This window comes from Acanthochromis polyacanthus, chromosome 6 (assembly GCF_021347895.1).
Source record: "Acanthochromis polyacanthus isolate Apoly-LR-REF ecotype Palm Island chromosome 6, KAUST_Apoly_ChrSc, whole genome shotgun sequence".
In the NCBI taxonomy this organism is placed as follows: Eukaryota; Metazoa; Chordata; class Actinopteri; family Pomacentridae; genus Acanthochromis; species Acanthochromis polyacanthus.
The window spans coordinates 18,070,102-18,086,744 of NC_067118.1; the positions used below are offsets into that span (position 1 = coordinate 18,070,102).

At 42.3% G+C, this 16,643-nt stretch overlaps 1 protein-coding gene across 1 annotated transcript in view; it reads left to right on the plus strand.

Moving 5' to 3' along the window:
• The window catches only part of agrn (agrin), a 331,672-nt gene that overhangs the window by 226,208 nt on the left and 88,821 nt on the right, over positions 1-16,643 (plus strand). The window contains 2 exon segments of the mRNA XM_051950218.1: positions 1,759-1,983; positions 7,463-7,669. Of these exon segments, the coding sequence (XP_051806178.1) occupies positions 1,759-1,983; positions 7,463-7,669 (432 nt within the window).

Consider the following 16,643-nt stretch of genomic DNA (forward strand, 5'->3'; position numbering starts at 1 on the left):
CACCCAGCTCACTTAGGGCACACCTCTGCTAATTCTCATTTTTCACTCAGGTTGCTTTGCATCACACAGGTGCTCCTGCAGTGCGAGTTGTTGTGTTCTCTAAGTACGTCTTCAGAACTGTCGTTTTTGTCTGGGCTTTTTTTTTTTTTTTTTGCAAATCCTTGTTATCATCAGGCAGGAGTTGTTTACTCCCAAGGCGCTCAACTTTTGAGTTCTTTTTGTTTTGTGGCACGCCAGATGGAGGGAAAGTGGCAGACACTAACTCTCTTTCTTAACAACAGGAGCCTCCAGCAGACAGAGTAGGGTAGTGGGCAATGGTAGATGGATGTGCAGATCCACGGGCAGAAGGTTGGTCGTGTAAATCCTGCATGAGTCGGCCGAAGTGACCTGAGTTGCCCTGTGCTCCTTAGGGAGGGCCAAGGCTCGGGGGACCAGTCGGCCCTGATGCTCCCCTAAATCTTCCCAAAGCCTTGGCTATTTCAAGTTGCTAGCCCTCGCCAGACAAATTCAGTTGATTTATCCACCCTGCTAGTTTTTGCAGCAAACAGGCCATTTTTTTCGTAATTACCCTCCTTCCTCAGCTAGAGAAAGCATGGATCCTGGAAGCTGTTCTTCTCAGTTAATGGGAGGTAATGGTCTCTCTCTCAGATAATGGTCTGGCTGGCGGGTGAGGCACTGCGTCATGCAGAGACACTGCATGCATTACGATAAAACCCCTGTTTGCTTGGTTGCTAGTCTCCGCAAGCCTTTGCATTGTGCTGATAGAAAACAATCCGAGGCCTGACTAGTGGTCACTCCGCCTCCCAGCCCTCTGCAGCCAAATCGCTCTGCTCCTTTTTTTGTCCCAGCATTGTTGCTTGCTGTATCGCTGCCAGAGGTCTTTGGAAACCATTTCCCCTTATTCTATTCCTCATTCTTTTTCTACTCCTTTCCTGATGATAGGGTGTTTCATCCTTGGTGTGTTTTGAATGACTCGCCGGCAGCTTGGCAGTGATTTAATATGTCACGGTGCTACATAAATCCTTTGTCTTCCCACATGCTGAAAGCGTGGCGCGCAGGATAAAACCCGGGCTCCTGTTTCAAGGAGTAGCCCCCCATCACACACATCCACAAACCAATTTCATTACGATCATGGGCTGATAGGGCCAAGCATGCCACACCACCGCTCCCCTGGAATGAGGGGAGGTGCAAGAGAGCAATCTAAACCCAATGTCTCTTCATCTTTTTCCTTGTCTCCCTTCCACATCCAAGGTCCCACTCTGAGCTGTTCTCAGGACTTCTGATAAAATCTGAGACAGATACTCTCCTCTCCTCTCCTCTCCTCTCCTCTCCTCTCCTCTCCTCTCCTCTCCTCTCCTCTCCTCTCCTCTACTAGACTTTATTGTGTCCAACAATAGTTGATAATAGATTCACCAGATATCCAGGAAAACACATTCTACACATATGGTTGTTTACTATTAATTAAATCTGGCTTACAAAGCTTCATCTAACAGGGCGTAAGAAGTTTTCTTGGGAAGGAGTTTAACAGTTGCCAATTAAGCCAGGACACATCACATTTTGTTCCATTTTTTCTTTTGCCAACATATTGTTGTTCATTTTCAAGATGGTCAGAGATGTTTTTGATCACAGCGTTGCTGTTTATTCCCCCTGAGTCTAATTAATATAGACCGATTTGTTCAGTGTTCTTTCCCGTATCAGACTGCATTACATACTGTTCTCTGTTGCGGTACATTTTCATGAACATTGTTGTTTCCACAGACCCCTGTAAAGACAGTGAAAACAGCCTGAACGCAATGTGCTGGGTGGAGGCTGTCACCCGCCAGCCCCTCAGGTTTGGCCCACCGGAGTCGTGTCCCCCAAATAACGAGCCTCTGTGTGCCAGCGACGGCCAGACTTACCCCAGCGAGTGCGCCATGACAGCCACGGGCTTCCAGAAGGGCATCAAGCTCAAGAAGATCCATGCAGGACAATGCAGAAAGCTGGGTAAGCAAAAACTTTCTTGGTCTTTAGACAGTACTGAAAATTAGCCATAGAGAGCAAATAACCAGAACTAGGATCACCGTAAGTGCTTCATTATACAACTCTATATATGCACATCTAGGAAACTGCACAAGTTTGACTGTGGCTCACAAATTAATTAAAAAAAAAAACCACTCCTTACCAAAATTCCATCAGCCCGAAAAAAGGTTTTTCCTTATTTATTATTATTATTTTAAAGAATTGCATTGAAATCTATCAGTACAATGATGTCCCATTAGCTAATCATGTCCTTCTATTGCTCACATTCCAGTTTCAGTTGATGAGTAAGTTCATCCAGCTCATGCCATGCCCCTGCAGCACACAGCACCCCCTCTGCAGGTGTTATGCATGTACATCTCTATACATTTGCAGGATGCTAACATGGCAGGTTGGCATCCGTCGACTAGGATTACAATGAGAAGCAACAGAAATATGGACATATCATATTAGGGATGCACGATTTTGGAAGAAAAAAATTACATTGTAATATTTAGTTTTTCTGTGATACATTTTGTGAAAAACCATCCATCCATCCATCATCTATTCACCGCTTAATCCTCATTAGGGTCACGAGGGGGCTGGAGTCTGTCAGAGCTGACTTAGGGTGAAGGTCATCAGTCTATCACAGCGCTAAATATAGAGACAGTCACACTCCCATTCACACCTATAGACTATTTAGATTAATCGGTTAACCTCAGCATGTTTTTGGACTGTGGGAGGAAGCCGGAGAAAACCCACGCATGCACAGGGAGAACATACAAACTCCATGTAGAAAGATCCCGGGAAGGCGGGGACTTCTAGCTGCAAAGCGAAAGTGCTAACCATCAAACCACTATGCAGCCCGAGAAAAAATATAAAATACAAAACACATGAACTTTTACCAAATGACTTGAATAATTCTATTTGGAAGTAATTCATTTTATTTGAATAATTGGTGTGATTTTGTCGAGGAGTGCATCTGCATAGAAAATTAAAGATAATGCAAAATACAAAAAAGCTGAAAAATGATTTTTCGGCTGTGAAGACTTTATTTTGAGTGCACACACTGGCAAAGGCATCTGAATTTTTTTTTTTTTTTTTTTTTGCTTTGGATGGCTTTCAGATCTGGCTTTCCACTCCTACAGAACTTTGTGCTGCTGATTTAATTGCTCAGACTAATTAGATGTGCTGCCTCATGTGGTGGCAACAATTGCAAGACTCTGCTGACAGAGAACCTGTTTCTGGTCAACTTCATCCTTTCTGTAGCTGAAATATTTCCATACAGCTGACTAATGCTGTAAAATTATGGCCAAAATGAAGATTTTTTTTCAACAATGCTGCCATCACAATTAGCCTATTTATCACAATTATTCATTGACATTGACAAAATATTTATTTATATTTAAGTAAGCAGAGCACAGCCTTAACATCCATGTTGTGTTACATGCCTGCTAATGTACAAATCTTCTTCAAAATAAGATTGAAAATTACATTTTTCGTTACCTTCTTTTAAAGCAAAAATGAAATAAAATTGAACCTAAACTCGTCACCGTCTACCAATCAGCAGATGCATGGAAGAGTAGTCGCTACTTATTTGGCTGTGCACAGAGAAGCTTTTAGTCTCCACTCAGTTACTGCAGCATAGCAGCTCAAACAGGTGTGTGACCAAACATGACTCAAAAAGGCATTCTCATGTTATACATTATATCACATGTACACTACCATTCAAAAGTTTGGGTCACTTAGAAATGTCAGTACTTTTGGAAGAAAAGCAATTTTTCAATGAAGATAGCATTAAATGAATCAGAAATACAGTCTAGACATTGTTAATGTGGTAAATGACTATTCTAGCTGGAAACTGCTGATTTTTGATGGAATATCTCCATAGGGGTACAGAGGAACATTTCCAGCAAACATCACTCCTGTGTTCTAATGCTACATTGTGTTAGCTAATGGTGCTGAAAGGCTATCTGATGATGAGAAAAACCTCATGGAATTACTGTATGTTAGCACATGAATAAAAGTGAGAGATTTTATGGAAAACATGAAATTGTCTTGGTGACCCTAAACTTTTGAACAGTAGTGTACATGATTGATGTTGTCTATATGGACGGTTTTTAATGAGTGTTCTATGAGTGGAGCATTTTAAACATCAGTATTGCAGCCGATCATCAATGTTCATTCAACAAATTAGAGAGGCCAAAATCATAATTGTCGTTCATATTAATTGTGCAACAGCTAATGTTCTTTTTGCTACCAAACGTAACTCTTCAGTGTCTCTTTCCTGTTCCTCGCTCACTGTTCTGTGCACTTTCAAAGCAGTATGGCACTCCAGAAATGCAATTACTGCTTGGAAACTTTAGATTCAAATTCATCACAAGTGTTGACTAGTAATAAATAGACTGTGTTTTACTCAAACCACTCCAGAAGTGAGAGGTGGTTTTTAGATTGTGAACAAAATGGCCTAAACTGCAAGCAAAACGGAGTGCAGCTTTTAATAACGCATGCATTATCATTTATATGTAACAATATATCAGTATATTGCGTCACATTGTCTTACAGGAGAGCATTCACATACTAAATTTCTGCTTAAGATTTTAAGCAAGACAGGTGAACTGGTATTAAAGTTAAACTCTGTAACTGGATTCTCCTTCATGATACAGAGATGAATGACTCTGAGGTGTCGGGGTCAATTCGGTATCCATACTAGCACTAGCCTCCTCCAGCCTGATAAGAGCCTCTGGGGCTGTTATCTGCGCTATTAGAACACGGAGTTTAAGCCTTAGTCAACAAAGAGCTGTCAGCTTTTACTGTACATCTGATAGCCATCGGAGGAAATCCAATTTTCCTGCTGTGTTGTCAGCGGGTCCCCGCAAAGCCACAGCTGTGTTGGTTTACAGCGGTAATGCATGGAGACCCCCACACATGCACTAAGACCCCCTGACAAAGCCAACGACAAGGATAGATCACTGCAGGATGTGCTTCTGTACAATCAGCAATGAAGGCTAATACACACTTTTTTGGCACAGCCCGGTTCTTCTGTCTGCTCCGCCTGACAGCCTGACAGAGGAGTGTGAGGGCTTAAAATTGCACAAATCCCCTCCTAACTAATGTTGTGAATTTGTGTTTGTGATGCATGTCGGTATGTGAGTGCCAACATGTGCAGGCATGTGAGCAAGGGATGAACATTTCCTTTTTTTTCACCCTTCTCTGCTGCGCCTCTTTCAAATGAAGGAATAATTCAATTTGAAACAGAGATCCATGAAATCGTATCCCTAAGCAAATTACAAATTGGTAACTAATGAAAATGGCCATTTCGACTTGTAACCATGACATTGCATATCCTTGTAGCCCTCTCACTCAGATACAGCAGCGATGTAATTAAGTGTGGCATGACAGGCTTTTAAAGAAAAGAGAAGAAGGAATTGAATTGCTGTACAAATTTTATCCACTGATCAGGAATGAAATGAATTCAAAGTCTAGTGAGCGCCTCCAGAACAGAGGCTTGATTCAAATTGAATTTTCTCACTTCAGTGGCAAATTTACCATTTCACATTGCCACTGCTTCTTCCTTTATTCTTAATTTCTGCGGCGGATTTCTGCTTAGTGAGGCAAAATGTAATGACTGTAATAGTTTAGACTTTAACGTGACCCTAAAATTACATTTTTGATGAATTCTCGAGATTTTATTAAAGTTTCATGGAGGAACTTTATTATAAAAGTTAGAAGGGAGCATGGAAAACTTGATGCAGTCAGTTTCCTTTGGTTATCACAAAAGTATTAGGTGTCCTTTAATGAAGAATGCTACCCAGTTTTCAGCACTAAAGTAAAAATGAGATTTATAAACACAGCTATAACTACTGTACCAGTAAAATGTGATAATCCTGGGCTCCTTACTTTGATTCATTCAGTCACTTCTGTGGTTGAAACAATATTGAGCAGTCATTTTTCTCTTTTGGAAAGCATTGTGGGTCAAATTTTGTAATTGTGCTATATAAATGACAGACTTCAGAATTCACTTCCCATTTAAGAAAAACAGCATGAATGTCAGTTTCTATGAGATGAACTGCACAAATTAAAGCTTCTGAACAAAAACACCAATAAAATAATAATATACCATCAATCAATGGTCTTCTTCAGTGATACAAAAATAGTGGTTTTTCCTAAGACCTCTTCTGTCACCTTGCAATATGTTGGCTGATCTGACATATGTTGTTTATTCCCCTGCTATTTATACAGAAACTGCTCTTCAAAAGTTTAGGGTCACTTAGAAATGCCCTTATTCTTGAAAGAAAAGCAGTTTTTTTTCAGTGAAGATAACATTAAATGAATCAGAAATACAGTCTAGGCATATGGTAAATGACTATTCTAGCTGGAAATTACTGATTTCTAATGGAACCATCACTCCTGTGTTCTAATGCTACATTGTGTTAGCTAATGGTGTTGAAAGGCTCATTGATGAATAGAAAACCCTTGTGCAGTTATGTTAGCACATGAATAAAAGTGTAAGTTTTCATGGAAAACATGAAATTGTCTTGGTGACCTCAAACTTTTGGACGGTAGTGTATGTTGTTTATTCACCTGCCATTTATCCATCCATCCATTATATATACACCGCTTAATCATCATTAGGGTTGCAGGGGGCTGGAGTCATTCCCAGCTGATTTAGGATGAAGGCAGGGGACCAGTTTATCACAGGGCTACATATAGACAAACAATCACACACATTCACACCGATGGACAATTTAGAGTTACCAGTTAACCTCAGTATGTTTTTGGACTGTGGGAGGAAGCCAGAGAACCTGGAGAAAACCCACACATGGACAGAGAGAACATGCAAACTCCATGCAGAAAGATCCCAGGAAGGCTGGGATGCAAACCCAGGATCTTCTGTGCAGCCCCTGCTGTTTCTATTCAGGTCAATTGATGCTGTAATTCAGAACGCTCTGAGATTCTTCTTAGTGACGAATGCTTGTATTCATATTCAGTTAACTAACATATATTCTGATGTGTTTCCTTCTTGTATTTTCACCTCTGAAGCAGACAGAGAAGCTTTTACATGGACTACCAGTGAATCAGTCCACCATAACAAGTAATTACTGTTTAGATGAAAACTGATTTATTTCCCCATGGTTGGACTAGCAGTGTCACACAGGAGGAAGAACAATCAGTTCAATGTGTTCCTATCTTGAAATGTTGTTTTTCCACACTTGCTGAGCATTTCCTCTGTCCTGTCCTCCGTAGTGATCTGTCTGTCACACCGCCAGAAAACAGGAGACAACTCTGAACATCCTAATAAGTGTCTGTACAGATGGGTGACGAATGAAAGGAAAAACCTGAATGAATGATGAAAATGCAAATGCTTTTATACAGGGCACAAGGGGAGTAGGTTAGGGTTACTTGTGGGCTTCTCTCTGAATCGTACAATCCACTGATGCTGGATTCATTTGTTTTTTTCTTCCAGTGGAGTGCAAGGAGGAGTGTCTCTTCAATGCTGTGTGTCTGGTGGAACAGCTGAACGCCCGCTGCTCCTGTGATCCCATCGAGTGCGACGGCATCTACAAGCCAGAGTGCGGCAAGGACGGTCACACCTACACCAACGAATGTCTGCGACGCAAGGCGGAGTGTCTGAGCAAGACCCTCATCCCCATCAAGCACCAAGGGCCCTGTGGTGAGTGGAGCTGGAGAGTAGGACAGAGCAGCAATGGCTCCTTTTCAGGCTTTACTTTAACTAATGCTGATTCTTTTCTCTTGTTCTGTGTTTTTTATGCTTATTTTTGATCAATATTCAGTGTGTTTTCCCTTCTGAATCTTCGAGGCTAACTATATGTGTGCCTAAACCTTCTGAACAGTGCCTGAAATGGTTGGGTGATGCTCTCTGAAGGGGCGGGGGGGTTGGATAAGTCAGACAAAGATGTGTGTGCCTTCCTTATATGAAGTGTGCCTCCACTCGTTCACCTCCCATCCATCTCCTCACCACTGATATGCTTCATCCCTCCATCTCAAACACAAACCAAAACGAAATGCCACCTTCATGTTTCATTCATCTGCTCTCTGTCTTCTACCCCTTCTCTAGTGCCACTCTTCCACTTCAGTGGCCTTTCTCGTTTTCTTTCCTCCTCTATCTTTGTCTTTTTGTCTTGTGTGCTTTTCTTGTATAAAAAAATTATTCTTTCTTGTTTCAGTGCGTCAGTCAGTCTGTCTGTCTGTCTATGTCCATGTGGCCTCCTTCCCGGCTGTCTGGCTGCAAGTGGAAAGTGGGGTCACCCAGTGGGCGACCTCATCAGGCGGATTCTGAGGGGTGAAGCCCTTCCCCTCGTCTCCGTGTGGACCTAACAGGAGGGGTCTCATGCTGCTGTCTTTTTCCTTTCACTCCTTCTGTGTCTGTGTGTTTCTTTGTGTCATTAATGTCTTTTCCTTCTGTTTACCGTCCTGCAAAGATGTGATCCGTGAGGTTGGAGAAGTCTCCCTTTCTTCCTGCTCTCTGTTTTCTTTCCCGTATAACAAAAAAGAAAAGCTTCTCCTGGTCCTACCTGCCTAACCACTGGTCACCTCTGACTCCCTTCCTAATGCATGCTGTAGTGCACGTCAGCTCCCAACCTCACTGCTACCCAAGTGATACCTCTCTCCATCATCAGGAGTATCATATAAAGGCTTGCAACTGTGTATATATAGTATATATAGTATATATAGTGGACGTAGCCATCTGGCTCTAGAATTGAAGCCAACCCGGAAGTGTCAAAAACTTGCAATATCACGCCGTCCACTAGGGTTGGCTCCATAAAGCTTTTTCTCCATAGACCCCAATTCATTTTTGGAAAAAATAACATTTGATAGACTGATTTTCTACGGCTCAGGATTTTTTCCCCGTTAGTTTTCTTGGTCAAAATGAGAGATCAGGTAGCCGATCTTAAAATAAATCAATACTGAATTTTAAATAAATCATTAAAGTTAGCAGAGCCAGGGGGCGTGGCTATACTTGATAGACAGCAACAGAAGCCTCTGCGGTAAAATGTGGGCGGGATAAGAGAGTCCTCAGCCAATCCTGCCCCTAGTTGCTCTCCGGTCCAGCCTGTTTGATGACGCTTTTTACGTCACTGGCTCCAAAAAAATCCAAAACGGCGACCAGGAAGTAGCAAAATCCGGGCTTCATTTTCTCGGCGTTGAAACCAACGGGTGACGTCACGGTTAGTTTACGCCTGTTCTGGTTGCACAAAAAGTGAAATTTTAATTTAGTCTTTCAGAAAATGTCCCTACTTCTCTCTTGATTTGTTACTTTAGTGAACATTTTCTAATGAGTTTATAGTGTCAATTGCTAATTTCATGGCTTTCTGAATACACCATGATGTTTATTACTAAGCCAAGGAATGCAGCGGAGTTACATGATGATCGGTGTTAGTTTGTCTGTCTGTCTGTCAGCGATATTATTCAAAAACAGACGAACGGATTTGGATGAAATTTTCAGAGAAGGTCAGAAAATACACAAGGACCATGTGATTAGATTAATATAAAGCGGAGTGTTTTTGAAGCCACAGTTTTCTGCTCATTGAGAGGTTGCTACCATATGGGCATGTGTAATGTCGTTGAGCGCTCAGCCAGATCCTAGATCATCATGTTTCATGTTTCAAAAGAAGATGCTGACAACTTAATGTCAGCCTGGAGGATTCAGAAAAGCTGTCTGCACCCCTGTTGATGGTGTTGTGGTAACTGCACCCATCTTTTCTATACATTGTGTGGTCAGTTCAGTGTACTGCATAGTCAACCCTTACAGGCTAATTCTGAGCCAGGAAAGACTCATGTGCTGATACTTAAACAATAAATTATTATTGAAATCATTGAATATTGAAAATTGAGCGTGATCCGAGGTAATGCAGATCTGCCCGATATCAACATTCTGTCTGTTAAAAGTAAGAAGCCTGCTGGCTGCATATTATGAAATGCATTTTGCTAATAAAAGAAGAATGAGGAGAACTAAAAGATTTAATAAGAGATAAGTTGGCCTCCGAGCTGAGTGAACTCAACCCCACACTCCAGCAGACGTACAATGTGAAAGAAGGTTGGCAGGATTTCAACTGATATCATAAAACGTTCAGGACCCAATTTGCACTTGGCATTGGCACACTATCTATTATTCCCACCGTTAGAGGGCTGTTTAAAGGGTAGATTCACTCAAATAAGTGGGGATGTCTTTTAAAATCTTTATTTTCTGTATTTCAAGGCTGAACATATACAGTTTATTTGTCCAAGTTCATCCCTTACAATTTTATCCCTCAATTATTCTCTTCCAGAACTACAAGTATTTCCTTTCATTTGTTCTTTCCCATAATGGTCGCCCAGCCTGCGTAATAAAGCTGGAGCAATCTACTCATGCTGCTCAGTTTAACGTTACCTCAAACAAAACATCCAACTAATAGATTGTTGTGATTTTGTTCAGACTTGCTGTCTATATTTCCATTTTTTGTTGCAACAGCAGCTGATGAAACGAGAAAGATCTGTCCTCCAGGGTTTGGGGCGTAGCTGAAAACCAAAGTTATCTTCAGTTGTCAGCGTCAGGAGGGACCAGAACTCATTTGCATTATTCGGCCGTCTGAGCTGTGAATAAATTAAGTAATAGAAATGGCAATGTGAGCTCTTATATGTTTTGCTCTGTTTCATTATTTCAGACAAATAGTGTCTCAGCCCTACCCCCTCCTCCCTCGTTTGTTTCGTTATTTACTTTTTTCTCTCTCTCTCGTCATCCTTCCTCCCTTCCACTGCACATCGCAGCCGTCAGCGACTGGTAGTATGTTTCTTTAATGCATTTTTATTGACATTTGCATATTTTTCAAAACAGAGCGCCATGAACGCCGCCACCCTCCCCCCGATACGGTTTTAATTAAACATCAAAAGAAGCAAGCGTAGGTGCCCACTGAGACTGTTGGTTTAGTCAGACAGATGATATGCGTGCAAGGAGAGTGTGTGTGTATAAGAGTGTGTGTGTTTGTGTTCATACACGTGTTGGAACTTTGTTTCTTTGTTTCAAACGGTTTTACTGCCAGTGTAAGTGGGACTTGGTCCAGACTAGTCTCGAGGTCCCGCTCTCTGGCAGCTCTTCCCAAATGACCCAGGAAATGCATGTCATTTCCTAAAAGGCTGCTGTGTTATAAATCAAAAGCTGATCATGTGACAAAACACACTTGGATACACTGCACACAGTGCGAGACACCCCACCATTGTGCTATCACTGTGACTGGCAGGGTCAAAGGACACCTACACAATGACCACATGCTATGTCCAGCATTCAGGCAAAATTTCATATATATGGAAGGATTTTTAAATTAAATTATCATTATTGGATAAGCAAGGATCTCTTTCATTTCGTTCTCTGGTTTCATTGGCTGAGCGGTGCGATGGGCGGGGTGATCAATCACTCTGTCAGCTGTCAAACGGATGAAATTCTCCAGTTCTGACACAGTCGTAAATCTCTTCTCATGTGGGTGACAGAGCCTGATGTCACTCCTTCCCTGTTGCTACTCTGCCCCACAAAGGATTGTCATGCAAAGAAACCCCACAGGTCCCTAATGCCCCGACTGCTGTCCTCCTGGAAAACAATTTGATTGATATCTAAAGCTCTTCCATTTAGAGATGCAGACACCGCGTGGTGTTTAGCTGAATAACTTATGTCCAGCGCAAGCCACAAATCTTCCAGACATTTGAGAACACGTGAGCCTGTGAAGGATTTGCTGGAAACGAGTACAAGCGGGCTGCTGGGAAGGAGAGTGAATAGGTCTCCAGCCTTGGATTCTGAAATGGAATACAAGAGCCCTGTGACACCAGAGGAAGAGAAGATATTTGTCATCAGCAGACAGGCAGACGGGATGATATAGCTGCGTATGCACCCACTGTTTACAAAGGTCACAGATTATTTTATTTACTCTGAACTTTAATTTTCTTGATGTTTGCCATCATGTTGGGAATTTCATCAACCTTTCATAGACCTTTAACCACACACGCACACGCACACACACACACACACACCCACACACACATGTTTGTTTTTCTATACCGGTGGGGACTTACCATTGACTCCCATTCATATCTAACTCCTAACCCTTACCCTAACCCTAACCTTAACCATCACCAAATCAATGCCTAACCCTAAACAAACGTTTTTGCACTTTTACATTTTTTATTAACAACAATATGGCCACCCGTGTTGCCACCCGTGGGGACCTCATTTTAGGTCCCCACCGTAAGACAAGTCCCCACCTTTATAGCAAATAGTCAGGTCAAAGTCCCCACCGGAATAGCAGAAACAAGTACAGACACACGCACACGCACACACACACACACACACACACACACACACACACACACACACACACACACACACAGAGCCATCCAGAAAAAATAATTAAAGTGTCTTCAGCAACAGAACCTGCATTCAGTTTCTGATTAAAATAAGAGAAAATACCTGCTTTGGTGAATTTCTAAATGACTGTGTATTCATACAGATGGTTTTCATTAGGCTGTGAGGAACGCACAAGAATGTTGCTAAGCTTAAGCAAAGGAATCCTGTTTTTCTCCATAAAATGTCAATACAGCAGGGAATCGGCACAGAATGTAAAAAAAAAAAGGAGGTGTGCACACAGCTTGGGCAATTGTGGTAAAAATTCTGTGATGATTGCTCAGCAATAATTAGTGGACCAAGCACTGCTGGGACATCAACACCCAAATGTTTTCTTAAGCTTTTATCAACAAGTCCTCAAATTCATACGACCACATCCATCCTATGTAACGTGCACCGGAATACGACCCATGAGAGCGTATTTATGTTCTTGCCCCTATGGGGAAAAGGAATGCATTACGGGATTTAATTCGAGAAACGGCTTTTCCCTCGCGAAACGGCTTTTTCCTCACTTTCCCAGCACAGGTTTAGGGTTATGGTTAGGGTTAAGGTTAGGGTTAGGGATAGGGATGGTGTTAGATAAATGTTTGTTCATGGTGACGTTTCACCTGCGACACCGGAGTGTCGATATTTACTCAACCGCCAGAGGTCGCATAATCAAAACGTAACACTCGGTCGTAATACGGGCATGTACAGACGACCACCTATGTGGTCGTTTTTGGTTTGAGGACAGGCTGGCTTTTATTCTTTCTTGCTTGCTTTCTTCAGTTTTTGAATCCTCAGCAACTGATCAGATTTTCTGGCACTGGCACAACAACAAAGGTTAAATCTAAAAATGAAGCTAATTATAGAGTGAATTCAACACATCACCTAGATTTGGAAGTGCTTTCTGGAAGGCCTTTACGCCAAAATGTGAAAGAGGCTAAAACAAGTGGATGATAAAAACCAACAAACAAACAAACAGGCAGTTCTGGTTTTTGAAAAGCTCTTTAAAAAATCATTTCTTTTAATATCAGTGTGTAAAATGCATTCATTATTTAATGACAATGCATAATTAGAACTTTTTTTTCTGTCTTGTATCACAACTTTTGACGTGTTCAAAGGCTCCTGGAGTCAGTCTAGCTGTTTCTTTTTTTCTCTCTCTCTTCTTTTTCTTTTCCTTTTTTTTCTAGCTGTTTCAATGCATATTCAGTTGTACTTTCAATCAATGGAAGACACTGATGGAGTGTGAAGTGTCTCAGCCTGTGGCTCCCTGGAGCCTGATGATATACTGGCCTCATGTCTGGTATTAACAGAATAAGAAGTGGAGAGGGGTCTCTAAATTGGTAGTTAGGCTGTTCATAAAATAGAAATATAAGCAGCAGTGTGACTGTAGAGAGCATAGAGAAGGATAATTCTGTAAAAGCACTAAAGCAGACAGACTGCGAGGAACATGTTGGCAGACAAACTAGGAGTGAACGAATGAAACATCTAGTTTTGCGGACAAAAATTCTTTATTTGCTGCTCTCTTGTCATTTCATATGTACCCAGCTGAGCGTTTCTGTGAGTTCACAATTACAAGTGCAGAAAAACTCATGCAAGTGCAAGCAAGTTGCTTGAAATGTGTTGCCTGTCGCCTCTGGAGGTTCACACAAAATCACTCAGCGGAAGACACGTTGTCATTGACAGAGAGCTCTGCAAAGCAGGAAAGAAAAATCAGTCACCTTAGGTGTCAAGATTCAGTGCAGAATATTTTATCATTTGCATGTTTATTTGATGAGCATCTCCGCCTGCATGCTTGTGATTGGACTCACAAACAGTTGTGGAGCTTAAGTATGTAAGTCAGCCTGAGATCACCAGCGCTGTTATTCCTAATCAAGTTAATTAGAGGAAATGCCGAGGGAGCCAGATCGACAGCAGCTAGGGACCGCCAGTCCGCTTACTGCGGCCGCAGGCTGTCATTGAGCAGAAATTGCAGAGAAATGTGGGTCAACAAGGTGTCAGAAGCAACTCGAGGCATCGTGGGTGTTGCGTGCCATTGGGCCGCGATCAACCGCGTCATTCCTCCAATTTCTACATTTCCAGTTTTATTTTTGGCTTCTTCTGTGGCTCTTTTCCTGCTGCAGACTTGATTGGACATGCAATAATGCTGCGATTTACTGTTCCATTTCTACATTTTTTTTAAATGTTTTTCTTGTGTTCATCAGTCTGAGGAATCTGAGGAAACTTTGTGTGGCACACATCCTGATGATGAAGTCAGTTGCTGGGATTTAACATTGTTTACATGTCATCTCACCTCTGATAGATACATGTCACAAGATCGGGGATCCCAGCTTGTCTTTCGTCTTCCCCACATGCTGTTTTTGCTTGTCTCTATTTTGAAGAACAGCACATTCTTAGTTGTAAATGCACAAAGAGGCTTCAACTCGACTCCTGCCTGTGATAAGTATTCAGTGGTAGACAGACACAGCCTGCGGGTATGCCTTTGCTGTATGCTAATATAGCCTTTTCTCTGCACCTCCCTTTCCCTCGACTAATATGATACATAAATGTTTTTAATGTGAGTGAGGCAAAGGGAGTCGGCTCAAAGCCCCGCAGGTGAAGACACACAGAAGGTGGGGTTTCCTGCAAATTGGCTGCGCCCTATCGGAGTCCTGTGTTGTAATAGGTTGCAGTTGTAGGTGATTCTCCCTGCCAGTTGGCTACTGCAAGCATCACCTGGATTACACCGATTCACTGCCCTGCATAATATGGGGAGCGATTTGGAAGTGCACACAAACCCGAGGGGGAAAAGTCCAATTAACATATGTATGAGCTGAGCGGAGATGGGAGAAAGCGCTCGCCAAAATAATCTTCCAGCATTTCCCTGACATGTTACGGGGGGGTTAACAGTCTATGCCTGCTTGCTGCGGCGATGACAGAGTCGCAGCCCGTGTCCTATCACAGCTTGCTGTGCCGTCACGGCAACCTAACAAGGGGTTGTTAGGCTTAAGAAGTTACACTGTGGTGTCCTTGCTACTTTATGTGTCAGATAACACTGCTAAGTGGGCAGTAATAATACTTCAGGCAGACAGGTAAGCACATATCAGGTCGTCAGAGAACTGTGCGCTCTCAGTTTTCGATGTGGCCCGCAAGTGCCTCTGCTGGGCAGAGTTGACACGGAACTTGAAGTAATCCCCTTCGAGTGCTAAAGTGGGGCCACACTATTAAAATACCACACTAATTAAAAGAGAAAAGTTACACAGCAGCTGGCAGGGGAGGATACACAGAGGTGACACCCAGAATGTAAAGTCCTCTCAACTGGTGTGGTAGTACAGAAACAGAGCAGAGTGCGCGCTAGTAGAGCAGAATCCTTGATTAGAAAAAATTATTCCTCTTTTTTTTTTCCTTCACTGTTTTCCCCTGACTTTCCATGACAACTCACTGCACCTGCTCAGCCACTAAAACAATGACTTGGCTACTGTGCTCTTTGTTTGGCACTACAGATGTTCCCATTCAACTGTCAAGCTAATTTTCACATATAAATAGCTTGGTTTAAACCCAGCAACTTTGGTTTATTCTGGACTTGCCTGACAGAAACACTGATACATGCATGAAAGGATGGATTTAAGTGTTTGGGAGAGGACCAGGGAGAGAAAAGGAGCTGGAAAAGGCTTGCGAACACCATCCGAGAAGCCTTAGTTGTGACAGGCTGCCATTTCAAAGCTTCTGCCTGCATCCAAGAGAGAGTTAAAAGACAGCTTCACTTTTTAACTGTGTCATAAGATTTTCACACTTGGGGAGATTTGCCTTTTTTTCTCTCTCTCTTACACCGTCTCCAGTTAATAAGTCAGGCAGAGTTTTTGCCCCCCAGAGGTTGAGGATGATAAAAAATTAGTTTTGGAGGGGAATTCTTTCATCTTTTTCATGAGTGTGAAACAAAGAGAATGGGAGACAAAGGCGTTATCGGAGGCTGCAGTTGTGTTTTAGGAGCCCATCCTTGGGAAGTGGGCTGGTGAACTTTTATGGAGGCCAAGGTTGTATAGTTAAGCCCGGATCACAAGCTTACAACCGTTACATCCACACACTCGCAGACACACGCAAGGTGTTGAAATGAGATCACGGGGAATCAATTGTTTTAGAAGTGCTACCCAAATAAGCAGCATTGAGCAGCTTACGAATTTATGTGGCACCTCCAAGCTCCTTTGAAACAGCAGCCTGGCATCAAAACACAGAAATCAATAGCAGTGTTCCACCTTCTGAACTGAAACATTCACTTTCGGAAATGAGGGAGCCGGTG